Source organism: Zootoca vivipara, chromosome 5 (assembly GCF_963506605.1).
Source record: "Zootoca vivipara chromosome 5, rZooViv1.1, whole genome shotgun sequence".
NCBI classification, from domain to species: Eukaryota; Metazoa; Chordata; class Lepidosauria; order Squamata; family Lacertidae; genus Zootoca; species Zootoca vivipara.
The window spans coordinates 94093990-94117441 of record NC_083280.1 but is presented as its reverse complement, the minus strand read 5'-3'; the positions used below and the strand labels follow the sequence as shown (position 1 = coordinate 94117441).

The window sequence follows — 23452 nt, the reverse complement described above, 5'->3', positions numbered from 1 at the left end:
AAGTCTAAAGAGCCAGATGGTGTTGTGTCTACTGACATCCTGCTCGTCTCAAATTCCATGGGAACTGCACAGATTACAATGCAGGAAGTGATGCTGTTTGTATTTCCAAACCTCAGAAACAAAGTTTACGTCTGATCTGGTTATCAACTCTCATTTTTAATTCTTGTTCATATTTTTAAAATCTTATGTCCATTTCTGAAAAGAGCATTATCAAACCTCTTGTACACAGCCTTATATTTGCACTTTCTTCAAAGTTAACAGTTCTCAGCCTCAAAGAGGTAAACAAATTCCTTCCTATTGTGATGTCATAATGGCGGCTGGCTGATCCATTCAGGGACCCGACTCCAGTTCCTGGGGGGCTTTCTCCAGTCCAACTTTAAAAAATTTACAGGGATTTTAATGTAATCAATCCTTCTCCCCTTTACCCTGCCTCAGGGGGGAGGTTTTAAATCCAATCCTTGGAAGTTATTAAATTCCTGTCAAACACTCTGGCTGCAAGCAAGTTAACTGCATCACCGTTCTCTCAATGGGGGAGACCGACTTCCTTTTTCAATCTCCTCCCGTGGCCAATTCCTTTCAATTAAAAATGTTTAAACTTTCTTCCGCTTGCCCACGGTGTCCAATGTCTTCAAATCCTTTGTTTTGGGAAAAATCCACCGCTCCTCCGCTGCCAGCTCAGAGCTTTGCTCTGTGAGGGTAGTGATTTGCTCGAAAATGGTGCCCACGAGTCTGCACTCCGCTCTCTCTCGGGGCTCTTAAAAGAGCTTACCGGGGGGGGCAGAGGAGTCACTTTTGGGCGCTGCCAAGCTCTCACGTCCCCAGAAAGCTCAATCTGGGGTTTTTTATTGGGGGTCCGTGGCGCTCTCACAGCTCCCCCCTCACTCACAGTGCCAGGAACCTCGGAGCTCGAGGATTCCTCGCCAGTCAGCGCTGGCGGTAGACTGGAAGTCTCCAAATTTTGGCTTTTGCTAGCTAATATTTACACTCCCAAAGTAAAGCTGCTGACTTAAATAATGATTGACATGAACTGGTGAATGAACCACCAACTCTTACAATGTTTTTGATCTGAGTAATAAAATCATATTATTTTACTCTCCCTGTGTTTTTGTTTGTAGTTTGTGGAAGGTAGCCAGGTTGCTTTTTCTTTTACAATTCTACACAGAATTGCAGAATTAGAAGGGAACCCGAAGTTCATCTAGTCCAACCCCCTGCCATGCAGGAATCTCCTTTAAAGGATTCATGATAGTCACCTTCTGAAGGAGTCCAAGTTCTTCCTGATGTTGAGTTAAAATCTCCCTTTCTTGCAACTTGAATCCACTTGTTTTTGTCCTACCCATCAGAACAGGCAAAAAAACACCCCTTCCTCTTTCATATGACAGCCCTTTAGATATCATAGGTGACCATCATATCAGTTTTCAGTCTCCTCTTTCCCAGTTTGGTGTCATCTGCAGATTAGAAGAGCATCTCCTCAGTTCCTTGATCCAAGTCATTTATACAGATGTTGAACAACAATGGGCCCAGGACAGAACCCTGTGGCATCCCACTTGTCACTTTTTCCCAGTATGGCGAGGAACTGCTAGGCAGTGTTGGCCCAGCTCCTAAAGGTGTGGGGTGAAATCCATCCCAGCACCTAGCGGACCAGGGCTGTCTGGTGCTGCTGATTTGCATCTAGTAAATATTTTTTTTTAAATATATTTTATTAATTTTCCAATTAAAACCAATTATATCACATTCATTATTTCAAATTATACACATATATATATCAATCAAACCGAATGTTATGCCAAATCGTCTAAAGAATTTTTTATTTGGGTTCCCATGCTTCAAGAAATTGGGGATTCCTCGCAACCGTCCACTGCCGTCTTTTTTCTAAAGTTCAAATCGTCCTCCAAGTTCATAATAATCCAGATCTTCCCCTTACAGTCACATAGATGTTTTCCACTTTCAACCGATTGTTTCCCAGCTGCTGAGATAAATATCAGACAAGGTTTCACAAATGTTCTTTCTCCTGTGTGGGTTAATCAGTCCAGCCTCCCCATAAATCTTCTTAGTCTGGAGCTCCCTGTTGCGTCGAAGCAGCGTCGAAGCAGCGCCATCTTAAAAAGCTCAAATCACTTTCGTTTTCTCTCATAGCCATGAAGATTAACGATCTTTATAAAATTTACAGCTTTTCCAGGCAGAAGACCCAAACATCAAACCATAAACTCTTGGTAAATTAATGGATCTCCTTGCCCTATAGCTGAACTTAGCTTCAGGTCGCTGCTCCAATTCAAAGTGCGTCACAGCTCATAAATCCTCCGAACGCGTCCAGGACTCCTTCCGTCCGACTAGGGGGGGGGGCTTTTCTCATCGGCAACTCCACATCTTTAAAAAATATGCTCAGTAACAACAGTTTATAAAGTTCAACTCACACAGTCTTTTGCTTCTCTTTCTCTCCAAACAAGCCAGGACATCGCGTCTGGGAAGGTACGAAGTAACTCATATGAAGGAAAAAAAAAAAAAAAACTCCATTCCCTTATCGCTCCGTCCCCATCAATCCTTCTTCCAGATGATATACAGCCTTTAACTCCTCTCCCTCAGCAGCATAGATTTCTCAGCAGTAAACAGCGCTTCTTCCCCTCCTTCTGAAGTATGTCCATAGATTTAAGCCTAATTATCTTCTTTAACCATGGAAATCCCCGCCATGCAGATTAGCGTCCGGGAGTCCTGGCCCTCGTAAGTGCTTTTCAGCCCAAGCTCCCCCCACTCCATAAACAGTCGGAGTGGGTCTGGGGGCATCGCGGGCCAGCGGCCCCTCTCCGTAACCCCCGGAGAGGGTAGGGGGTTGCCATTTACTCCCCTAGCAACCGCCAAATTCCTTACGAAGGTCAGAGGGATGGAAAACAGGTCCGCCATTCCTGCCGGCGGAAACCGGAACCTCGATTTGCATCTAGTAAATAAGTGTCTACTCAGAAGAAAGCCGCACTGAGTTCAGATGAGTGGGGCGGGGGTATAGTTTTTTTATCTAGGAAGCCAGGGCTCCTCTGAATGACAAAACCTTTTTGCATCAGGTGAGTGAGGACCACTTGTTTTTAAAATTCCCATATAAGAAATACGACCCGGCATATAAGACGACCCCCGACTTTGGAGAAGATTTTCCTGGGTTAAAAAGTAGTCTTATACGCAGGAATATACAGTATATACAGAGCTGTGCACCTTTTGGACTATATCTGTAGGTTTCTACCTCTTTGTCAGATAACTTGAGTCAAATAAGTGTTGTTTACTTTTTATAATACATGGAAAATGGATCTCCCTCAGGAGGCTCTGGGCTTCTAAGCAGAGGTTGGATGGCCATCTGCCATGGATGCTTCAGCTGAGTTTCCTACGTTGGAGGGGGTTGGACTAGAAAGATGACCCTTGGGGTCCCTTCCAACTCTATGATTCTATGTTTTTTCTTATTTCATTATGTTCCTATCATTTTATAGAAGTCATGTTTCACCTTTAATGTTGTTTTAGATTCTACTTCTAATTTAGCTAACAGGACAGTAATATAATCCCCCCCCCTCCAGATAATTTGAACCTGTGTGCTTTTGGCACAGATGTAGTACACACATTCCATTGTGGAGCAATATGAACGTGTTTTTTAAAATAAAACATGTTCTGTTTACAAACAGAACATTTAAATAGCTACCTTTCTACCGGTGGCGGGGAAGCACAGGAAGAAACAAAGTCAGAAGGGGGCCACAGTCAGAAGAAAGTTGAGAAACACTGTCATAGGGGAAATGAGACTGAGGGAGAAGCAGCATGTCAATTTAACTCCTCAGAGAGGAGGCAGAGGTGGCGTTTATGCTTCTAATTATTTTGAGCCTATAAAAGTGGATTTTCCCATGGTCATATGGCTCCCTGGGATCAACCTCTAGGAGGGATTGCTATTTAGGCTATTGCTTTACGTTCCTGACAAGGCAGGTCAGAGGATGAAATGTGGTGAAGAGGAAATGGAAATACCGTACTTCCTGTTAACAGTGAGGAGGCTTCTGCTGTTCCAAAGTTTTCTATGCAGCTGTCTTTGCTTTGCATATCTCATATCATCTGCCTGTGTGAAAGCAGACCAGTCGTTACGATAATAAAGTCAAAATTAGGTTTTATATTTATTTATTTATTTTATAAAATACTATGCCCCTTAATAGGGATGCGGGTGGCACTGTGGTCTAAACCACAGAGCCTAGGGCTTGCTGATCAGAAAGTCGGCGGTTCGAATCCCTGCAACGGGGTTGCTCGGTCCCAGCTCCTGCCAGCCTAGCAGTTCGAAAGCACGTCAAGGTGCAAGTAGATAAATAGGTACCGCTCCAAGGTAAACTGTGTTTCCGTGCGCTGCTCTGGTTCGCCAGAAGCGGCTTTGTCATGGTGTCCACATGACCTGGAAGCTGTATGCTGGCTCCCTCGGCCAATAGAGCGAGATGAGCGCCACAACCCCAGAGTCGGTCACGACTGAACCTAATGGTCAGGGCATAGCTGCCAAGTTATCCCTTTTTTTAAGGGATTTTCCCTTATGCTGAATAGGGTTCCTCGCGAGAAAAGGGAAAACTTGGCAGCTATGGGTCAGGGGTCCCTTTACCTTTTTGCCCCGTAATATAATAAAATTTCAGAGCAGTTTACAACAGAAATACAATAACAATAAAATGCAAATAGCATACAATAAAATTACCTCAAAAATTGAAAAAATAAAATCACAACTACTGTATATGACACAAACAAAACTGAAGGTTGTGAAAATGAAATTCTTCAGAAGGGTGAAATACAACTTTGTAGGCTCACATTATTTTGCAGATGTGAGGAGGGAGGCTTGGGTTGGTGTGCAATGCCTTCTTTGTATTTTTATCCCTCCTGTGCACACATAGTTCCCCATTCACATAAATATACACATATTCAAGTCACATATATCCTGTGTATGTGCACTTCCTTACTTATTTTGCTTGTTTCTGCTGTCCATGTTTCTCTTCCCTTAAACACATGTTATTCTTGATGTGCAATGTAATTTTTTTTAGTATTATTACACACTGATCTGCATGGTCTCTGTACTTGACAGCTACAAACCCATGTGGAACCAATAATGGTGGTTGCTCCCATTTGTGTTTGATGTCTCCCGTCAAGCCCTCTTATCAGTGTGCATGTCCCACAGGCGTGAAACTCCTTGAAAATGAAAAAACCTGCAAAGATGGTATGTTATAATTTTAAAAGTTATTCAGATAATAGAATTTAAACTGGCAAAGAATTTGATCTGTTAGCATAATTGAATAGTGTACCCTTTTTGCAAGGATGCTACAAGTCAAGTACAAAATGTACACTGCCACTTCAGTGTATGTTACAACAGTGGTTTCTCAAATTGTGGGGAGGGTGCAAGGTATCTGGAGGAATGTGTGTGTAAAGTTCTAGGGAGGAAGAGTTAGTTCCACATTAGACTTCATACATAGAGCTTTGTGGGGGGATATTGTGTGATCATATGCCAAAGAACCGGTTGGCAGTGCACTGCATTGGGGACTTGAAAAGGAGAGCAAGCTTAAAAGGGGGTAATTTCTCCTTTAATTTGATGGACTGCAAGACTGGCAGCAGTGCTGTGTAGGAAAGGCAGACAGGTGTGATTTGATGCCATTGCCAGACTCATAGGCCATTCTGGGCATGTTATAAACACACCCTGACTATGGCACCCAGATGGCTGTCACCTCTAATCTGTAACTTACTGCAAAGGAACAAAATGGTTTTTCTGGAACTAATTGATAACCTGCATGAAGTATTTATCCTAAAGCTGAATTAATATGTTATGAACACACATGTTTTTCACTGTGGGTTGTGATAATAATGTTATTGTTTAAACCATGTTTTGTTCAAAGAACCACGGATCATCTCACAGACCTCAAAACTGGACTGTTGTAATGTGTTGAAGATTCAGTAACTACATCTAGGACAGAATGGAGTACCCAGCCATGATGCTTATGAGCACTGCTGGCTGGGCACATATCACACCAGTTCTTGAAAGACCTGCACTGATGTCTTTGTCCTTCTAAGCCCAATTTAAAGTGCTTATATTGACATGCAAAGCCATAAATGACGGGCCAAATATCAGGAGAAGCACACTCTCTTTTATATGCCTCTCTTGGTATATTTGTTTATTGTTCAATAACAAGTGCAGGTGAAGGGGGTGGCATTAACCACTAGGCTTGCAGGGCTGATTCACAATGATGATCATCATCAAGTGGTGAAGATGTATGTGTGGTTGGAATTTGGATGTCACTTCTGATCACATCAAACACAATGCTTTTAAAATGGTCTGTTCACATATTCTAGCTGTAAGTTATCTGGGAGATGGTGGGTCTGGAATGCTTTCTAAAGACAGTGTCCATCAGCTATTGCCCCCCTGGTGCTTCCTCTTCCTCCTCCTCTCCCATTATTTCCAATATTTCCCCCCTCATCTGCCTCTGAGCTGTGACCTCCCTCAAACCCCTGTTATAAATCTATTTTTTTAAAAAAAATTATTAGATTTTACAATAATTCACATACATAAATCCATCCATCATTGTCCCAACATAATTCTCTTCACAACACAAAAAAGAAAAAGGTATCAAAATTATTTTTAAATAAAAACAAAACACAACACCAAAAATTTAAAACCTTAACATTTTTTCTAAACATTATCCCATGGGCTTCCCCAGACCCCCCTTTATTGATTTTCATTTACCAAATCATCTTTTGCAGTTTTCATTTTTCACAAACCATTCCAATCTCATTAAACTTATATTTATCTATTTAGCCATTTAATCAAATTATCTATTAATTTTTATATTTATTTATCTCCTTCCATTCCCTCCTTCCCCCCGCACCCCAGAACTCTCCCTGCCACCGAGAGTTTCCAGAATGCTGGAGACAAGCAGGAGATGGTTCTTTTCCAGCTGGATCCCCCCCCCCGTCCCCCACACTCCGGAAGCCCCTCCTGCCACCAAGGGATCCCAGAACGGAGACGACCCACAGGGGCGGGTGAAACACCCAGCTATCCCTTCCGATTCAATTCTCTACAAGCTATACTAATATTCCCATTTCTAATCTAAAAAAGAAACACTTTAACCTTCACTATCATCTACTTTTCCTCCCTTACCTGTATTTTTCTCCAAGAACTCTCATACTTTTATAAATTCCAAAACTTTTTTTCTTATTCCATTTTATATCTTTTCTTTCTAACTTAAACTCTTCCCCCCCTGTTCACAGCATATCCCTTCTCGATTCAGCAAGTTCCAAAGTCCAGAAACCAGTTTCAAAACCATTTTGACCAATCTTTAAACATAACATCCTTTTCCCCTTCACCCCACTCCCTTTCTGCAATGTTTTACATGCCCAAATTTTCCATTCCCTCCCTGTTGCCCTTTTCTTATTTGAATGTTCCATTCATTGTAATTAATCTTCTCCAACAGTCTTTGTTCCTTATGGGGATTCTGAAATCCAAACATAATTTGTGCTCCCCCTTCTATGGGGGCACTGTTTCTCTGATACGCTTGACTAAAAACTTTTCCCTCTTTCTTCTCATGGCAAACTTTTGTCGGAAAAGCCAGTGGTGCGAGACAGGGATCCGCAGATGCAAAAAGTACACAGACAAGTGCTGAGAGAGCTCTGAGCGAAGTGCTAAAGATTACTCCCAGCCTCAGCTCCTTTATTCAGAATTTCCCCCCTCGTAAAATACCTTAACCATTAACACATACATCACTCATGCCAACAAGGAAGATGTGTAAACAGACAGACTGGCGCCAGTGGTCCTGTGGTCCTGTGGTAAATCACTTGATGGATTACTCCCCAATAAACCTGTGCCTTACACAGAGAACTCCACCCGCACACCCCCACATCACCTCTTTCTATTTATTTTTAAGCAACAGGGTTATTCAACTCATCGGAAGCCTCGATAGGGAGTCGCTGATACCTCGCAACGAAGGCTCCACGTGAAATTCCAGTGGAGGGGCGTGCAGCCTGAAACCAGGTCATGCATTGACCAAAGAGGGAGGGTAAACATTGAATGCAGCAACATAACATAACCAAGCCACAGGCTAATCCTATAACCGTCAAAAGTGTTTTCCTGATCCAGGCACTGTTAGGCAACCAAGACAGCAGCCATTCCCATGGATCAAAACCCACGGCAGGTTGGAAGGGCCGTGCAGCCACCAAGTTTTCCATTTCTTGTATAGTATGAGTAATGTTAGGACCATTATCTTGCACATACATGCAACAATGACTATGTATCAAAGCACATACGCCTCCCTTAGCTGCTAAAATAATATCCAGAACATATCTATTTTGAAGCGAGACTTCACGGACCTCCTGTAATTCTGTATTGATCAACTTCATGCCTTTAATTGTTTCATTGAACAAAGCCTCTGTCCAGTTAGCTAAACGATGCAAATCCCTATAATTCATTGCGACTCCTAGTGATGGAAAAATACTGCGAGCTATCTGAGTATCAGTATATTGTGTTATAGGGGCATTGACTTCGCGTTTATTGCGCAAGCGGGTGCGAGGAAGAGCATCTAACTTATACACCAGTGGTATCACTACCCCTAGAGTGCAAGTCCCTGAAAAAGCAGAGGGAATCTCTTTGTATGCTTTCTTACCACACAAAAGCCACAGATTTGATTGTAACACGCATGTGGATCTCCAACTCTTCTTCATCCAATCAAACCATGAATGAAAATCACGGCATGTAGCCTGTTGGTAATATGTCATGTATCTGGTAACATTATTAATTGTTACCTTGGGCCTGCCGCTTTGGGTAGTGACGTTAAGAAAACAAGAGCTACCATTAACATACTCATAAGTCCAATTACAATAAGGATAATGACCTAAAAATCTGCTACTATCATGATTAAAACGAAAACATCGTGGAGCTACTTCTAATAATGATAATATAACAGGGGGTGAACTAATACGATTATCTCTCATATTATTACTAATTCTAAAAGAATCATTAATAGGAATACCATGCAGTAATATACCCGAATGTCTTGACTGCGGGGGAATATGTAAGCAAATCCAACAATCAGAATAGTTAAGCAATTTCGCAAACTGAGAAATATCCTGTACATAGGTATTATTATTCCATATGGAATGATAAGAGTCAGGTCTTTGATACTTCTGTAAAATGGCAGCACGCCTAGAGCGATTATGGCTTGCAGATCGAATAGATGGAAGGTGATCTTGACGGAGTGCAGCCATATTTAGAGCACGATGCCGCCAGGTGCAATGGTGTTTCAGACCGGGTGACAGGCGCTGTCCTCCAGAAAGAGTGTAGAAAGGTCTGCCTCCTCCCTCTGCGGCATCTGCGACGACTGGGCTGAAGAAGAAACTGTAGATGATCGCCAGGGTCGTACACAGCGTGCTGGCACCCACAGAGGGTCCCCATCGATATCTACCGCGGCGTATCCGCGTCCCCAGGTAATCAGCGGTACAGGGCCACGCCATGCTGGATCCGGAAGTTTCCTGAAAGACACAAGGGGGCGAGGCAGCTCCTCCTCTTTTCTAAAATGTAATTCTGCAGGAGTATGCTGCTTATTATGTGGGTATAAAAGATGATTCAAAGTAAAGAGCACTTGATGCACAATGTTAGGAATTTCAACAATAGGAGCGTTCTTTCCACTTAGTTGTTTAAAAAGCAGAGATTTAAAAGTTGAATGCGCTCGCTCAACAATTGCTTGTCCTGTAGAATTAAAAGGAATACCATGAGTTAATTTCACATTCCACAATTTACAGAAATCAGAAAATCGCTTAGAAATGTACGCTGGGCCATTATCCGTTTTGATGCTGCTAGGCTTTCCCATGACTGAAAAACAGCGCAGAGTGTGCTGTATTACGTGCCTGGCTGTCTCCCCTTTTAAGGGCGTCACCCAGATGAAGCCCGAAGACGTGTCCACCGTGAGGTGCAGTTTCGAAAAAGGGGCTAACAACGGGGTGAGAGTGACATCCATTTGCCAAATTGAGAGAGGGGCAATCCCTCTGGGATTGACAGCATCAAAAGGAATCATGGTAGGGGCTTTAGAACAAGAAGAACATTGCGAGACAACGTCTCGTGCCTGAGAAATTGGTATTCGAAAAGACTTGGCTAGAACCTTGGCAGATTGATGAAAGGTGGCATGGCTCAGCAGAGGGTCAGAAAACAAAGAAAAGACCTGCTCTTGCTTCAAAGCAGCATCTGCTACAGCATTGCCATGTGCCAGAAATCCTGGCAGATTAGAATGAGAACGCAGGTGGGCCACGAAAAAGGAGTGGCTTCGAGCCTGTAGCAGACGCTGCAAAGAGAGAAACAATTGCAACAAATCATCATCCAGAGCAGGTGTAATGTATGCCAGAGGCAAGGATGTTAAAAGTCTGGAGACATACTGAGTATCAACAATCAGGTTAAATTGCACATTCTGAAACAGATCAAATGCCAAAATCACTGCAGCCAATTCAGAACGCTGAGCGGATTTCTGCTCCGTAGTAAATCTTGTCTTCCAGGCCCCCTCCTCCCGCCACACAACCACCCCCCTCGTTTTGGTCCCATCTGTGAAGAGGGTGAGAGCAGAGGGGATGGGAGTGGGAGAGCACAGGGAACGGAGGGAATAGGAGACAGAGGAAAGAAAAGTAAGTCGTGAGTCAGTGGGCGGATTATGCAAAATCCTTCCAACAAAGTCTGCTAATGCCACCTGAGTACAAGTGGACATGGTTAGCAAATGCTGAACCTCGTCTTGTGAAAAAGGTAGGAAAATAGCTTCCACATCCATTCCAGTCAATGCCACAGCACGTTGTCTTCCCTTGATAACAATGTCCATAACAGCAGCTGGAGAAGTATATACGTTTCGCGGTGGTGTATGGGGCAAATGTAACCATTCAACTAGGCAGACGCGAGATTGGGAGAAGTCTGATGGCCTGTAAAGAACTGCTGTAGGCAGTAGTTTGGTGGCAAAGACTGCCAATGACAAAGGTCCTGTGGAATCCAGGCGGTCCACCATAGATTTTTGCAAATGGTGATTAATCGTTGCCAGGGCTGAATCCATATCCTGGGTTACCGGTATGATGTCCGCCGGTTGCTTATGTCCTTTCAGGGCATTGTACAAAGGTGATAGTACACATGTAGGCAGGTCTATGTATGATTTTGCCCAATTCAAATGTCCTAACAGCTGCTGTAAATCCACCAGCCGGAGTACCGCTGGGAAATGCAACTGCGGTATCAGAGGGGATGCTGCTTGTTGCGTGACCTTGTGTCCCAAGTATGTGATAGGCAGGGTGCGTTGAATTTTTTCCGGGGTGATTTTAAGCCCTGCAGAGGTGAGATCCTCTGTCAATTCTTGCACCCACGTTTCAGGAATGTCTTTATCGGCCAGCAATATATCATCCATGTAATGATAACAAAACGCCAGTGGGTGGCGCTGTCTGAAAGGACGAAGGGCAAGATCCACAAAATGTTGACATAAAACTGGTGAATTGCGCATGCCCTGCGGAAGACACGCCCACTGAAAGCGTTGGGCGGGCTGAGAGTTGTTTAAAGCAGGCAGTGTAAAAGCAAATCGCTGCTTGTCTTGCTCCGCTAAGGGTATGGTAAAGAAACAGTCCTTTAAATCAATCACAATCATTTTAAAGTCCTTGGGAAGCAAATTCGGGTTAGGGACCCCCTGCTGCAGCTTTCCCATTGGCTGCATTTGCAAATTTACGATACGCAAGTCCTGCAGGAGGCGCCATTTCCCGTTGCGTTTTTTGATGACGAAAATAGGGGTGTTCCAGGGGGAGGAGCTAGGTTCAACATGGCCCAAATCAAGTTGTTCCTGCACTAATCGGGCCGCCGCTGCCAATTTCTCCTTCGTCAAAGGCCACTGATCCACCCAAACAGGATCGTCAGTCAGCCAATGGATTTGGAGCTGCATGGTGGGCATAGCAGGGGCGGCCCTTAGCATAAATTTGTATGCAGAGTTGTATCAGCGGCCGAAAGCAAGTCCCGCCCCCAGAGGGAAACTGGCAGGTCCATAACCAACGGGTACAAAGTAATGGTCAGTCCTGTGGGGCTTTGGAAGCAGATTGGCTGACAGCTGCGTTGCGCGGCGGCTTTTCCCCCCACCCCCGCCACAGCAGCGGCAGGTTCCGTGGGCCAAGCCGGAGGCCAATCCTTCTTGGCTATAACAGTAACATCCGCCCCAGAGTCCAAAACACCCGTGACATTGCGGCCGCCCATTGTAAGAGCAAGGGTAGGGTGGTCTGTTGGTGAAAGGGGGAGTGCAGCCCCCACAATTGATTGGCAGGCTTTTAACATGTCGGCTATTGCCACATTAGGTGTAGCCACCAGGGGGCGCAGAGCTTGTTTACAGTCTTCATTGGCATTATCAAAGGCTAATTGCCTTATGATTACTTCTTGTGCCGCTACATCCTGTACTTGGCGCTTGAGAGTATTGTACAGTCTATCTATGAAAGCGCCATAAGGTTCAGTGGGACCTTGCCGCACACTCCCCCATCGCCCCCCCTTTTCTAACATCTCATCTGGAACAGACATCAAAGCCTCCTGGGCTGCTGAAACTGTGGCGTCCCAATACTGAGGATCCAGGGCCAATTGCTGTGCAGTTGTTAAAAAATTCCCAGCCCCTGTGAGACCATCCAGGACGTCTGCAGGTGTTAACATAACAGGGGGAGGGAGGGGGGGTGCCCCTGCTGCCAAGGCTGCAACGGCATTGGCATGTGCTGCCTGTGCAGCATTATTCAAATTTGTTTGGATATCATGGACCCGGCGTTGACAAGCCCAGGTCCAACTTTGCATAAAAATTATCATTTGATTTGGTTTGAGCACTGTTCTAGCCAGTAATTTGATATCCTCTGGCAATAATTGCTGTTGAAAAATAGTGCCAAAGAGACCAAGAGTATACGGGGAATGCAATCCATTGTCTCTTACTGACTGATACAATTCTTTGATGTATCGGAGTTCGAATTGCTCATGCCGTGGTGCCCCCCCCAGGTCCCGCAGGCACAATCACAGGATAAGCAGCTGACATTTCAGTAGACTCAAAAGCCAGCAAAGGAGCTGCTGCTTTAAGAGATTCCTGGAGCTTTGTAGTATTCCCCCCCCTCCTGCTTCACAGTGGGCATGGTACTTTGAAATGCAGGCAAAACCTGAGAGACATAGGCTGGAGGGGGTGGGGTGGCAGACAAAGAAAGTTGCTGTTTTCCTGGCGGAGTTAAATTAGGTGGGTCCGGACCAGGGGGCATGGGGGCAGGCAATGCTGGATAAACAGAAGGCTTCAGTGGGGGAGGCGTGCATGCGGGCGGTGCAGAGGGGAGGCTTGAAGCAGCTGCCAGAAAGATATTCTTTGGCGTGACTAGTGCCAAGCATGCTCTTATTTTCCCCCACGTATTTAAGACACGGACCCCAATGCTGGGATGACCATGAAAATGTTAACCAAGTTTGTCCCAAAAATCTAATTCCCAAGTTCCATCCTCCGGAAACCATGGACAATGCTCATTAGCAGTGTGAATAAAAGCAATAAGATCGTCTTCTGAGGCATGCTGATTGTTAGAAGTCAGCAGGTATTTTAAGTCTTTAAGAAAACGTTTCTGTGGCACAGAAAGCGAAGTGCCCATTGTAAATGCAGGAAGAGAAAGATAAGCAATAGCTGGGAACCACTCACCGGGATCCTAAGATGGGGTAGACGTCTGAACCCTTGCCGGGCGGGTGAGTAGCTGATGCAGGACCACGACGTGCGTCCTTTCAACAATGGCGTAGAACTTTTTAGCCTCACACAGGGGCACCACTTGTCGGAAAAGCCAGTTGTGCGAGACAGGGATCCGCAGATGCAAAAAGTACACAGACAAGTGCTGAGAGAGCTCTGAGCGAAGTGCTAAAGATTACTCCCAGCCTCAGCTCCTTTATTCAGAATTTTCCCCCTCGTAAAATACCTTAACCATTAACACATACATCACTCATGCCAACAAGGAAGATGTGTAAACAGACAGACTGGCGCCAGTGGTCCTGTGGTCCTGTGGTAAATCACTTGATGGATTACTCCCCAATAAACCTGTGCCTTACACAGAGAACTCCACCCGCACACCCCCACAAACTTCCTCCTGATACGAAAGTTGACATACTTCTTGTTCTCCATCGATTTCTTCTTTGATCTCTTCCTCCGATGTTTATTGTCCCTTGTCCCCTTGGAGAAGTTGTTTCATCTCTCCTAATTGCAAATTGTCCTTATATGTTCCAATTCTAAGTTCCCATAAGAGTCTCAGAGTTCTTTCCTTGAATCCAGCTGCATACTCTCATGTTGACATTTTTTGTACTCCTCTCAAGGACACAGTGTTATTCCTAAGCACAGGAAGTGGTTACACTTCTTCATTCCATCGCCATTTTCCAAACTGGTTACAGTATATCCACAAGTTAATTTCACAAATCTCGCTGAATCCGTCCGGGCTGCTGATTCCAGCGGCAGGAAGAGACTTTCCTCTCCTCAGTTACCAAAATTGCAGGGATTTTAGTAAATTACACACCTCTCCCCTTAGCCCTGCCACAAAAGGGGATTTTAGTTCAGTTCTTGCAGATACATGAACACAACAGATCCAATTTTATCCTGGCATCGGGTATTTTCTTAACTGCTTCTTACGGCCATCATTAGAAGGAGGTCGGCTTCCGTTTTTACAACCTCTCTTCCATAAGCAAATTTCCTTAATTTTAATTCCAAAAAGTCCAAATTACTCACAGTCCGATCTTTTGATGAATTTTCTTAGAAGAATTGACCGCCTCCACTTTCCAGTCACGCAGCTTCGCGCTCTCAGAGCAGCAACCTCAGTCTGTCCGCCGTGGTTCACCTCCTCGCTCTCGGGGGTTTAAACAAAGCCGATCCGGGGAAGAGAGAGCCCGCAAATGGCGCCGCCAGACAAAATCTGTCCCCCAAAAGCTCAATTTGGGGCTTTTTAGGAGGTTTCGTTTCACTGGAATGATTCCCTCCACCTCTGAAGCGCCAAGGTCCGCTCCGCTGAACGGACCCCCGACTGATCAAGATAGCGCGGTCATCCGGAAGCCAAACCCCTGTTATAAATCTAAACTGTCTTCTCCTGTAGAAGGGTCAGGCTGGGAAGGTGGTCTCCATTCCTCCTCAGCCCTGTCCCTGACAGCCACCACCTGTGCTTCTTGAAGGCTTTGGCAGCATCCCAGAGCACTTGCGCTGCCTTCCCAAAGCTGGGTAAGTGAGGCAATGGGCTTTGTAAATGAGGCGTGAGGGCTCTGGCAGGGTTCTAGAGCTCTCCAGGCTTCTTCCCAAAGCTGGGCAGGTGCTTACTGGGCTTTGAAAGGTGGCAAGAGGGCTCTGGGACACTGCCAGAGCCCTTGTGCTGCCTTTCTGAAGCCGGGTAGGCAGTCAGCCATTGGGGGGTCGCAAGTCACAGGTTCCTGGCTTTTTACCCATTTTTACGTAAATGGACTCCCAGAACCGAACCGTTGTATAAGACCTAATAGCATTTTTTGCAAAGTTTATGGCAAGCATAATTTTTAAAAAATTCAAATGTTCTGACTCTTTAAGTAACAGGAGTATTTTATTCTTCGGTGCATTAGGCTGGGGATCATCAGGAAGAGGTTTGGGAGTGAGGGAACACTGAATTTCTACAATTTATAGTGCTTTGGCATTGACAGATGATACATACAGCCAAAGGTGAACCTGGCTGATCCCAGCAGAGTAGTTTCCATGACAATTAACTTTTTTTGCCTTCTCAATTTGCAGCATATAAAAACCACCTTGTATGCATGTGTGTTTTAATTATATCTTAGAGAGGCAGTTGTAAACAATCACTTTCCCCCCTAGTTTCCTGTTTTTAGCCATTTTGGAAATCTTCGAAAGAAATATTCATCAAGGACCTGAAATTGCAAATGGCATAGAATTACTTAAATGCTGTATGAATTTATTCTTTTTGTCTGATAATAACTGAGTTGGGCACTTAATTTCAGTTTCCACATGTTTTCAAAATAACACTTAGCAAGGGATGTAAGCCAAAAATCCTAGTTCATTAGTGAGCTGAGCCAATATCGTAGTTCAATACTCCTCCAGTGTCTCAGGTTGAAAGTGCCAACATTCTTGTGCAGAGCAACAGAAATAAACTGAGTGTGAGAGAGAAGCCAAGAGCAAGCAGTGTGTATGCTGCTGACAACTCCATTTTACATAGGCTCTCACTTGTACAGTACCAGATGCCGCATAAAGCACTCCGGACTTTTCTCATGCTGTGTTAATGCGGTTAGTGCTGTTGGGTGTGAAATAGTCTCTACCATAAAAGAGGCTTGCAAAGTCAGGAATGGTATTGATCAGCTAGATAGATACACAGACATTATTTCTCCGTCTCTCATAAAACTGAAACTCTGGCCATTGTCACCCACTGAAGTAGGTTCAGAAAAAGGGAAATACTCTTTAACACAAACTTTAACTAAGTTTATGGACTTCATTGCCACAAGATCTGACAGTGGCCACTGGCTCAGGCAATTTTTGGAAAAAGATTTAACGAGAATAACTGTCAGTCTGGTAAAAGCTTAAATGTACTGTCCATGTTTGTGCTATTTCCATAATTCTGTGGTGGAAAACCTGTTTTTTTGGGGGGGGGGGTTGCAAAAAAAAAACAAAAGGTGATTCTGCAGAGAATGCAGCATAGTTCTCTCTAATCTATGTGCATTTAAATTGTGCCTTGCTTTTGAGGGGCAATTATGTTTTAGTACTCAGGTGATAAAAATAACCAAGAATACACTTCCTTCCTCCTGGCTGACACTAAGAATATACTGCTGCTGGTTACCAAACTGATAGAATCCTATGTTTTCATAGGAGGACATGCTTTCAAGCTGTTTTCCAGAGGTGCCACTTGGCACTGTCTCCTCGCTCCCCTCAAAAAAAAGAGTTTTAGACCTTTTATTATTCCTCGGCAGTTTCAATATTTCTAGTTGCTGTGAGGTATACAAACTACAGCAAATCCTCTTACAATGTGTTGCTTTTTTGCAGTTTAGCCTGGAACATATCCAAGAGCAGTCCTTCGATCCTGGCTGTGAATCTATCCTTCCCCCTTACCGAAACCTGAAATAATGCCCCTGAGTTTGCATTGACAAAGCCAAAATATATTAGCTGACTCTTCAAGCCGGCCGTTGGAGTCTTGTCTTATGTTTTTAATGTACAGTGATACCTCTAGTTGCGTTCACCTCTGGTTATGTATCCTTTGGGATATGTACGCGGCAAACCCGGAAGTATTTTTCCGGGTTTCACCACATGTGCATGTGCAGAAGTGCTAAACCGTGCCGCACACATGCACAGAAATGGCACCTACGGTTACAAATTCATCAGGGTGCAACCGGAGCTCCGGAACAGATCCCGTTCGCAACCGGAGGTACCACTGTAATTGTAAAACAACCACCACCACCACCTTGCTCCCTCCTCACTGTCTCTTTTACATTATCACTTCTTCACACTTGTTGCATTGACCAGCTATTGAATATAAATTTCGGTAGTGTATGAGGATCCAAAGGTTTGCAATGGTTTTTGTATTTCCTGTACTGCCACAGCAGAATAAGAATTTGGCTGTATATTCAGCATGCTGAGGCTAGAACACCATTGCAGATAAGTCCATGAAAGTTTGTAGTCTACACACTACAGTCATACCTCATGTTGCGTCCGCTGCTGGTTGCGTTTTTTTGTGATACGAATGCGGCGGACCCGGAAGTGTTTACTTCTGGGTTTTGCCGTGCATGCATGTGCAGAAGCGTTCTGTGTGCTTTGCACAGAGGTCAAAGAGAACAACAATTACCAGACCTTTAGAAGGCATCTCAAGGCAGCCCTGTTTAGGGAAACTTTTAATGTTTGATTTCTGTATTTTAATGTATTTTAATGTTTTGTTGGAAGCCGCCCAGAGTGGCTGGGGGAACCCGGCCAGATGGGCGGGGTATAAATAATAAATTATTATTATTATTATTATTATTATTATTATTATTATTCGCGCATGCGCGAAAGCACCACTCGGCTTGCAGACTTTTCAGGGTGCGAATGGCACCCCGGAATGGATCTGGTCTGCAACCCTAGATACCACTGTATTGTGCTAGGATATATATATATATATATATATATATATATATATATATATATATATATAGTACAGTGCTTGCCAGCCTTTTTTGGCCTGTTTTGCAAACAAGAAAAAAATTGTTGTGAGCATCTATTGGCTATGATAGAATTTGTATTTCAATTTTTTTGGGGGGGGGAGGAAACACTGGGTGCAGGTGCATGTGAGAGTAAAACAGGGACAAAGTAACAGCTCCTCCTCCTGCTTGAAGATAGCTGGTGGTATTGTCTCCAGTGAGGAGGTGAAGCGGAGTTGCAGAGCACAGGTGACAGAGCACATAATCATGCACCCCACTCTTGGTTGCTTAATTGTGGCTAATGCCAATCAGGAAAGTTCGGGGGCGGATCTGACACTACTGTGCCTACAAATTCTTCATTTGCTTCTGTCTGCATGGACTTGAAATTCAAAATGCTTTTCTGCTACCTGAACGATATTTGTGGGTAAATGCATTTTTAATGGTTCAGATGTATCATTATGATACCAGAGTTCTCTTTTCATCTTAGCTTCTGAATGCTTAACACTATTCCAGACTTGTAACAAAAACACCCTTCCCTTAATGTTGTTTGGGGTGGATTTTCTATTTTAGGCTACATTCCAGCACACCTTTGGAGTACTAAAATGTCTCCAGATTGAACCATGGATGTGATGTTAGAAGAAGTCTGTTTTTCTGGATCAATATTTGTTTGAGAGACATTTTAAAAACCCCAATACATTAATAGTGGATAAGAGAAAAATGCATTCCAGTGACAAAAATCAATAATTTTTTTGAATTTCCCCCCCCCTCCCAGCTTCTTTCTGGGTTTTTTGGCCTTTAATCCTACATTTTTGTTGGCTGCAGGGAAATACCCCAACATGCTACATTTACTGGGTGCACGTGTTAACCCATGTAACATTCAGCTGATTTTCCTGGGATTTTCTTTGTCACAGATGCTTTATGTTTACAGAAGATAACTTGAAATTGTGAGCAGCTGAAATTCAAAGAAACCATTTACATCTATGCATGTAACTATGTTCTAGAAGGATGGTAATGTAAACTTTGGTATAAACGCTGAAAAGGAAGGGGCAACAGACTGTAATTTTTACTCCTCCCCCCCAAAAAGTATGGTTAAGTGGTTCTGAATTGTGTTCCTTTAGGTTCTGAACTGAATTTTTCAGACAGGTGCTGCTTTTGTTCATGTATTGTAGCTGCAAGAGATGATAATATTTTACTTTTTGAAAATAAAAACGTTTAGTTTCACAGGGTGGTGTTTGGAAAGCGACAATCCATTTTACTAGCTTATTTGCTTGTAAAATGTGTAAATTCAACACATTGAGCGTTTAGATTAAGGGCATGGTACAACTGTAAGAACTTCTGCAAATTTATTTGGATATCTTTGTGCTAAGTTTTTAAAATATCTACATATATATATCTGTACAGGTGCCATGGAGCTGCTTCTATTAGCCCGGAGAACTGATTTGAGACGGATATCATTGGACACTCCAGATTTCACTGATATTGTTTTGCAACTGGAAGATATTCGACATGCCATTGCTATTGACTATGATCCTGTAGAAGGGTACATCTACTGGACAGATGATGAGGTGAGGGCCATCCGGCGCTCTTTCATTGATGGGTCGGCTAGTGAGTTTATTGTCCAAGCACAAATTGCACACCCTGATGGCATTGCTGTGGACTGGATTGCCCGTAACCTTTATTGGACTGATACCGGCACAGACCGCATTGAAGTAACAAGGCTTAATGGAACCATGAGGAAGATCTTGATCTCAGAAGACTTGGAAGAACCTAGAGCTATAGTTTTGGATCCCATGGTTGGGTAAGATGCACTAATTTGCTATATCAAACCAATTCATTTCATGGGTTTCCAGCTTGCCCTGATTCAGAAACAGATATCTCAGTTCTGCATTACTTAGATTAAGGGTAAGCAAAATTAAAAAAAATTCCTTCCAGCAGCACCTTAAAGACCAACTAAGTCTTTTATTTTGGTATGAGCTTTCGTGTGCATGCATGCACACTAAGGGTAAGCAGTTGGAGACCTCAAGGTCACATCCATTCTAAAAGGCTTTCCACTGTGTTTACAAATAGCTTGTCAGTCCCCTGACACAATACACTGTTATGCATCTCAGTCACTTAGCTGAGATGCAAGCGGAGGACTATCCTACAATGGAAACAGCAACAGAAGCACTGGGCCTTCTTACAGACCTCAGCTACTTCTGTGGGAGTCCTGGTAAATAGTGATAAGTAGCTGACATGACTGAACTAAGCAAGAGATTTGGATAATCAAAGAGCCCCCTTTCTAGAGAGAGGCAGCTTTGATTTTTCATGTGAACTATGTTTCCTAGTCAGCTTCCTAAATAGTTCTAGCAGTCAATCAATCTACAAATGATTGGCGGAGTCTGTAAAGAGACAGGACCAGAAAAGTCCAGGCAGAGAATTGATCTGGTTACACAATCGGCAAGTCTGGCGATACACTGTTTCTGTAGGTCCAGGTGTTTTTCTGGAATATGGGATGCTTTAATATGCAGGCACTCCTCGTTAAGCCTGCCCCACCCCTTTTCATGATGTCTTTGGGGCGTGTGGTCGCACCTCATTTGGACGCACCTAAATCGGGAGTTCCCTGTTTTCTATCGTAATAAATCTCTTAAAGTGGTTTAACAAAATTTTAACATTTATGTATTTTTTCTTTTTTAAATTATTTTGATCAGTTTTAAATAATCATTTCATTTGTATGTTGCCTTTCCATAGTTAAAATCATCCTCAAGGTGGCTTACAACATGAAAAGATTTTAAATTGCCCTGAACCTTTTCAATAGTTGACATGTTGACCATGTTTTAGGACAATATGGTGTAATTCCTGAATTACTTTTCATTTTTTTTATATAATAATTTTTATTGATTTTTATAGAAACAAAACATACAAAACATACAAAATAAGCTCAGTCCCTTCATTTGCCCTCCACCCACAAGACCACTTCTGCCACCAGTGATACCCATGGGCATTGGGAAACAAAGGGGTCCATTTTAAGCTGGGTTTGACCTCCCCCCTCCCTCCTCCCCCCTCATCCCCCCCCTGCCACTGAGAGGACAGGGGCGGAGGATCTCTGAGGTTTGGTTTGTCCCCCAGCTAATTCTCCAATATAACACTTTAGTTAACAACAAAACAACAGATAAAAAAAAGAAAAAAGAGGGAAAAAGAAAAAAGAAAAAATATAAATTCTAAGTCTTATTCTCTTAACAGTTTGCTTGTGGCTTCCCCAGTTCTCTTCCTCCTGGATTTCCTAACTTCTTCAATTAATTATGGCGGATTTTCTTTTCTAATTCAAAATCTTATTCTTATCATATTGACTTAATCCTCCTCCTTCTTCATGCTGCCCCCCTCCGAGTCCCCTCCTGCCACTAGGGTAACCCGAGGGGTTCAGCAGTCAAAAGGTTCCATTTTTTTGTCTGGGTTTCCTTCCACCCCTCCCCCTCCCCTCAAAACACCCCCTGCCACTGGATGCAAAGAGTAGAGAGGGAGACAGGCAGTTCTCTACCCAGACACCTGTCTGATCACTAAAAATATTAAAAATAAACTCTAACATATTTCCTCAGCCATTCTTCTGCTCCCTCCAGAAAACTCTTAACCCTAAACTTTTAAAACTCTCTCCTTCCCCCCTCCCAATGTCCCTTCCCCCAATTGGATCAGCATATCCTTTAGCAGGCCAAGATTCAGAAACCGTCATTCATCAACCAAAAAAGTAACCTTAAACTAAAGTTTTCACCCCACACCAGTTCTTTCCCACTTCCACTTCCAGTCCTTTGCTCCCCCCTCTTCCTGCCTATCCCCCCCCCCCTCACTAACTCCATTCCACATTTCAGTCCCTCCAGGATTTTCATTTCCATCAATCTTCTCTTCACTTTGCTTCTCCTTGTCGGCCCCGTCTCCTTGTTCAAATCTTTGTTTTTCCTCATCCAACACATATTTTTTTTGGTCCAAATCAGTCTCCAAGTTATCAAATTGTTGCTCCTCACACACAGTCTCAGTCTCAAAATTGTCCTCTAAATCTTGATCTTGCGCCTCATTCTTCATTGCTGTTGGATTCAAACATTGCCGTTCCTTGTAAATATCTTCCCATATTTGAAAGTAGTTCAGCACAGCCTCCTGGAAGGCTCGAGAAAACTTTGTTTTCATACTTCACTTAACCACAGGCAGACCAGAGATAAGGGCTGAAGGGTACTGGAAAATTCCTCTCTACCACGTTGTCGGCTCCATCTTGGCTGATCTTCTCCTTTGTCTTTAACTTCATCACAGTTCCAATTTAAATTCCCTTTAAATTACTTCTGAATCCTCTTCAATCAGTTTTTATAATCCACAACAATAAAATCGATTTTCTTAATCCTTTTAACAATTTGACAGCTTTTGACAGCTGTCAAAACGTCTTCCCCCTTGTTACTGCTGAACCTCAAGGGGTATCGACACCGGGGGCTGGGAAGGTTTTGTAAAGTCTTTCATTCTCTCGGGTCCACAATCTAGAAAAAACTTCCCCTTTCGGCTTGAGGATATTTAATGCGCCTCCCGATTGACCATTTGGAAGAGATCGGCTTCCGTTGTTTTAAAATCTCTTCCTATCTTCAGAATTGAAATTTTAAAGTCCAAATAGAGATTTGACTTACTTTGTAAAAGTCTTTTATTTTCTTGGAAGAATCCGCCGCTTGCAGGCTGAGGACTTGGAGCTTCACTTCAAGGAGGTAAGATGAAACCCAAAAATGGCTCCCGCGACTCCACTCCGCTGGCTCTCGATCGCTCTACGGAGCTCTTGGGCAGCGGAGGAATTGCGTCCGGAGCAAACAGCTGGGCGCTATGTCACCGGGACTCTCTACCCGATGTTTTTTTGGGGGAGTCTGCTCGCTCTGCGGACTTCCCCCCCCCTCCACGAAGCCAGGGACTTCAGAGCGCGAACTCCCTGCGTCCTTTTTCCACCAGCGCGACGGACCGGAAGCCCCTGAATTACTTTTCAGTTAGTGTTTGAATAGCTACTCACTTGATCTTCCATTTCTTCTACTTTATATGCAGTTTTATTCTTTCTTTCTTTTAAAATGTAAACATAAGCAGATGTAAGTCTCAGCATGTAAGCATTAAATATTGTTCTATTTAAAACACTTTACTTTCCATTTGTGAGAGGTCCCCCCCCCATCTCTCGTGTGTTAAAAAAGTGAAAGAACTGCATCTAGTTCTTGATAACTCTGTGTGTTCATAGTGATGACCACACAATGCTCAATGCTTATACACTTTTAGGTTATACATTTATGAGAAATTTTCATCAGATTGCAAAGCAGTTTAAATTAACTAATCTGTTTCAGTGAATCTGTTTAGCTA

At 43.5% G+C, this 23452-nt stretch overlaps 1 protein-coding gene across 3 annotated transcripts in view; it reads left to right on the top strand.

The window, feature by feature from the left end:
• The window catches only part of LRP6 (LDL receptor related protein 6), a 122042-nt gene that overhangs the window by 44158 nt on the left and 54432 nt on the right, over positions 1–23452 (top strand). For 2 of the 3 annotated variants that reach the window (XM_060275147.1, XM_035102240.2), the window contains exons 5-6: positions 5066–5197; positions 19517–19913. In XM_060275147.1, the coding sequence (XP_060131130.1) occupies positions 5066–5197; positions 19517–19913 (529 nt within the window). The remainder of the gene's footprint in view (positions 1–5065; positions 5198–19516; positions 19914–23452) is intronic. The other variant, XM_035102241.2, reaches the window with a different exon arrangement.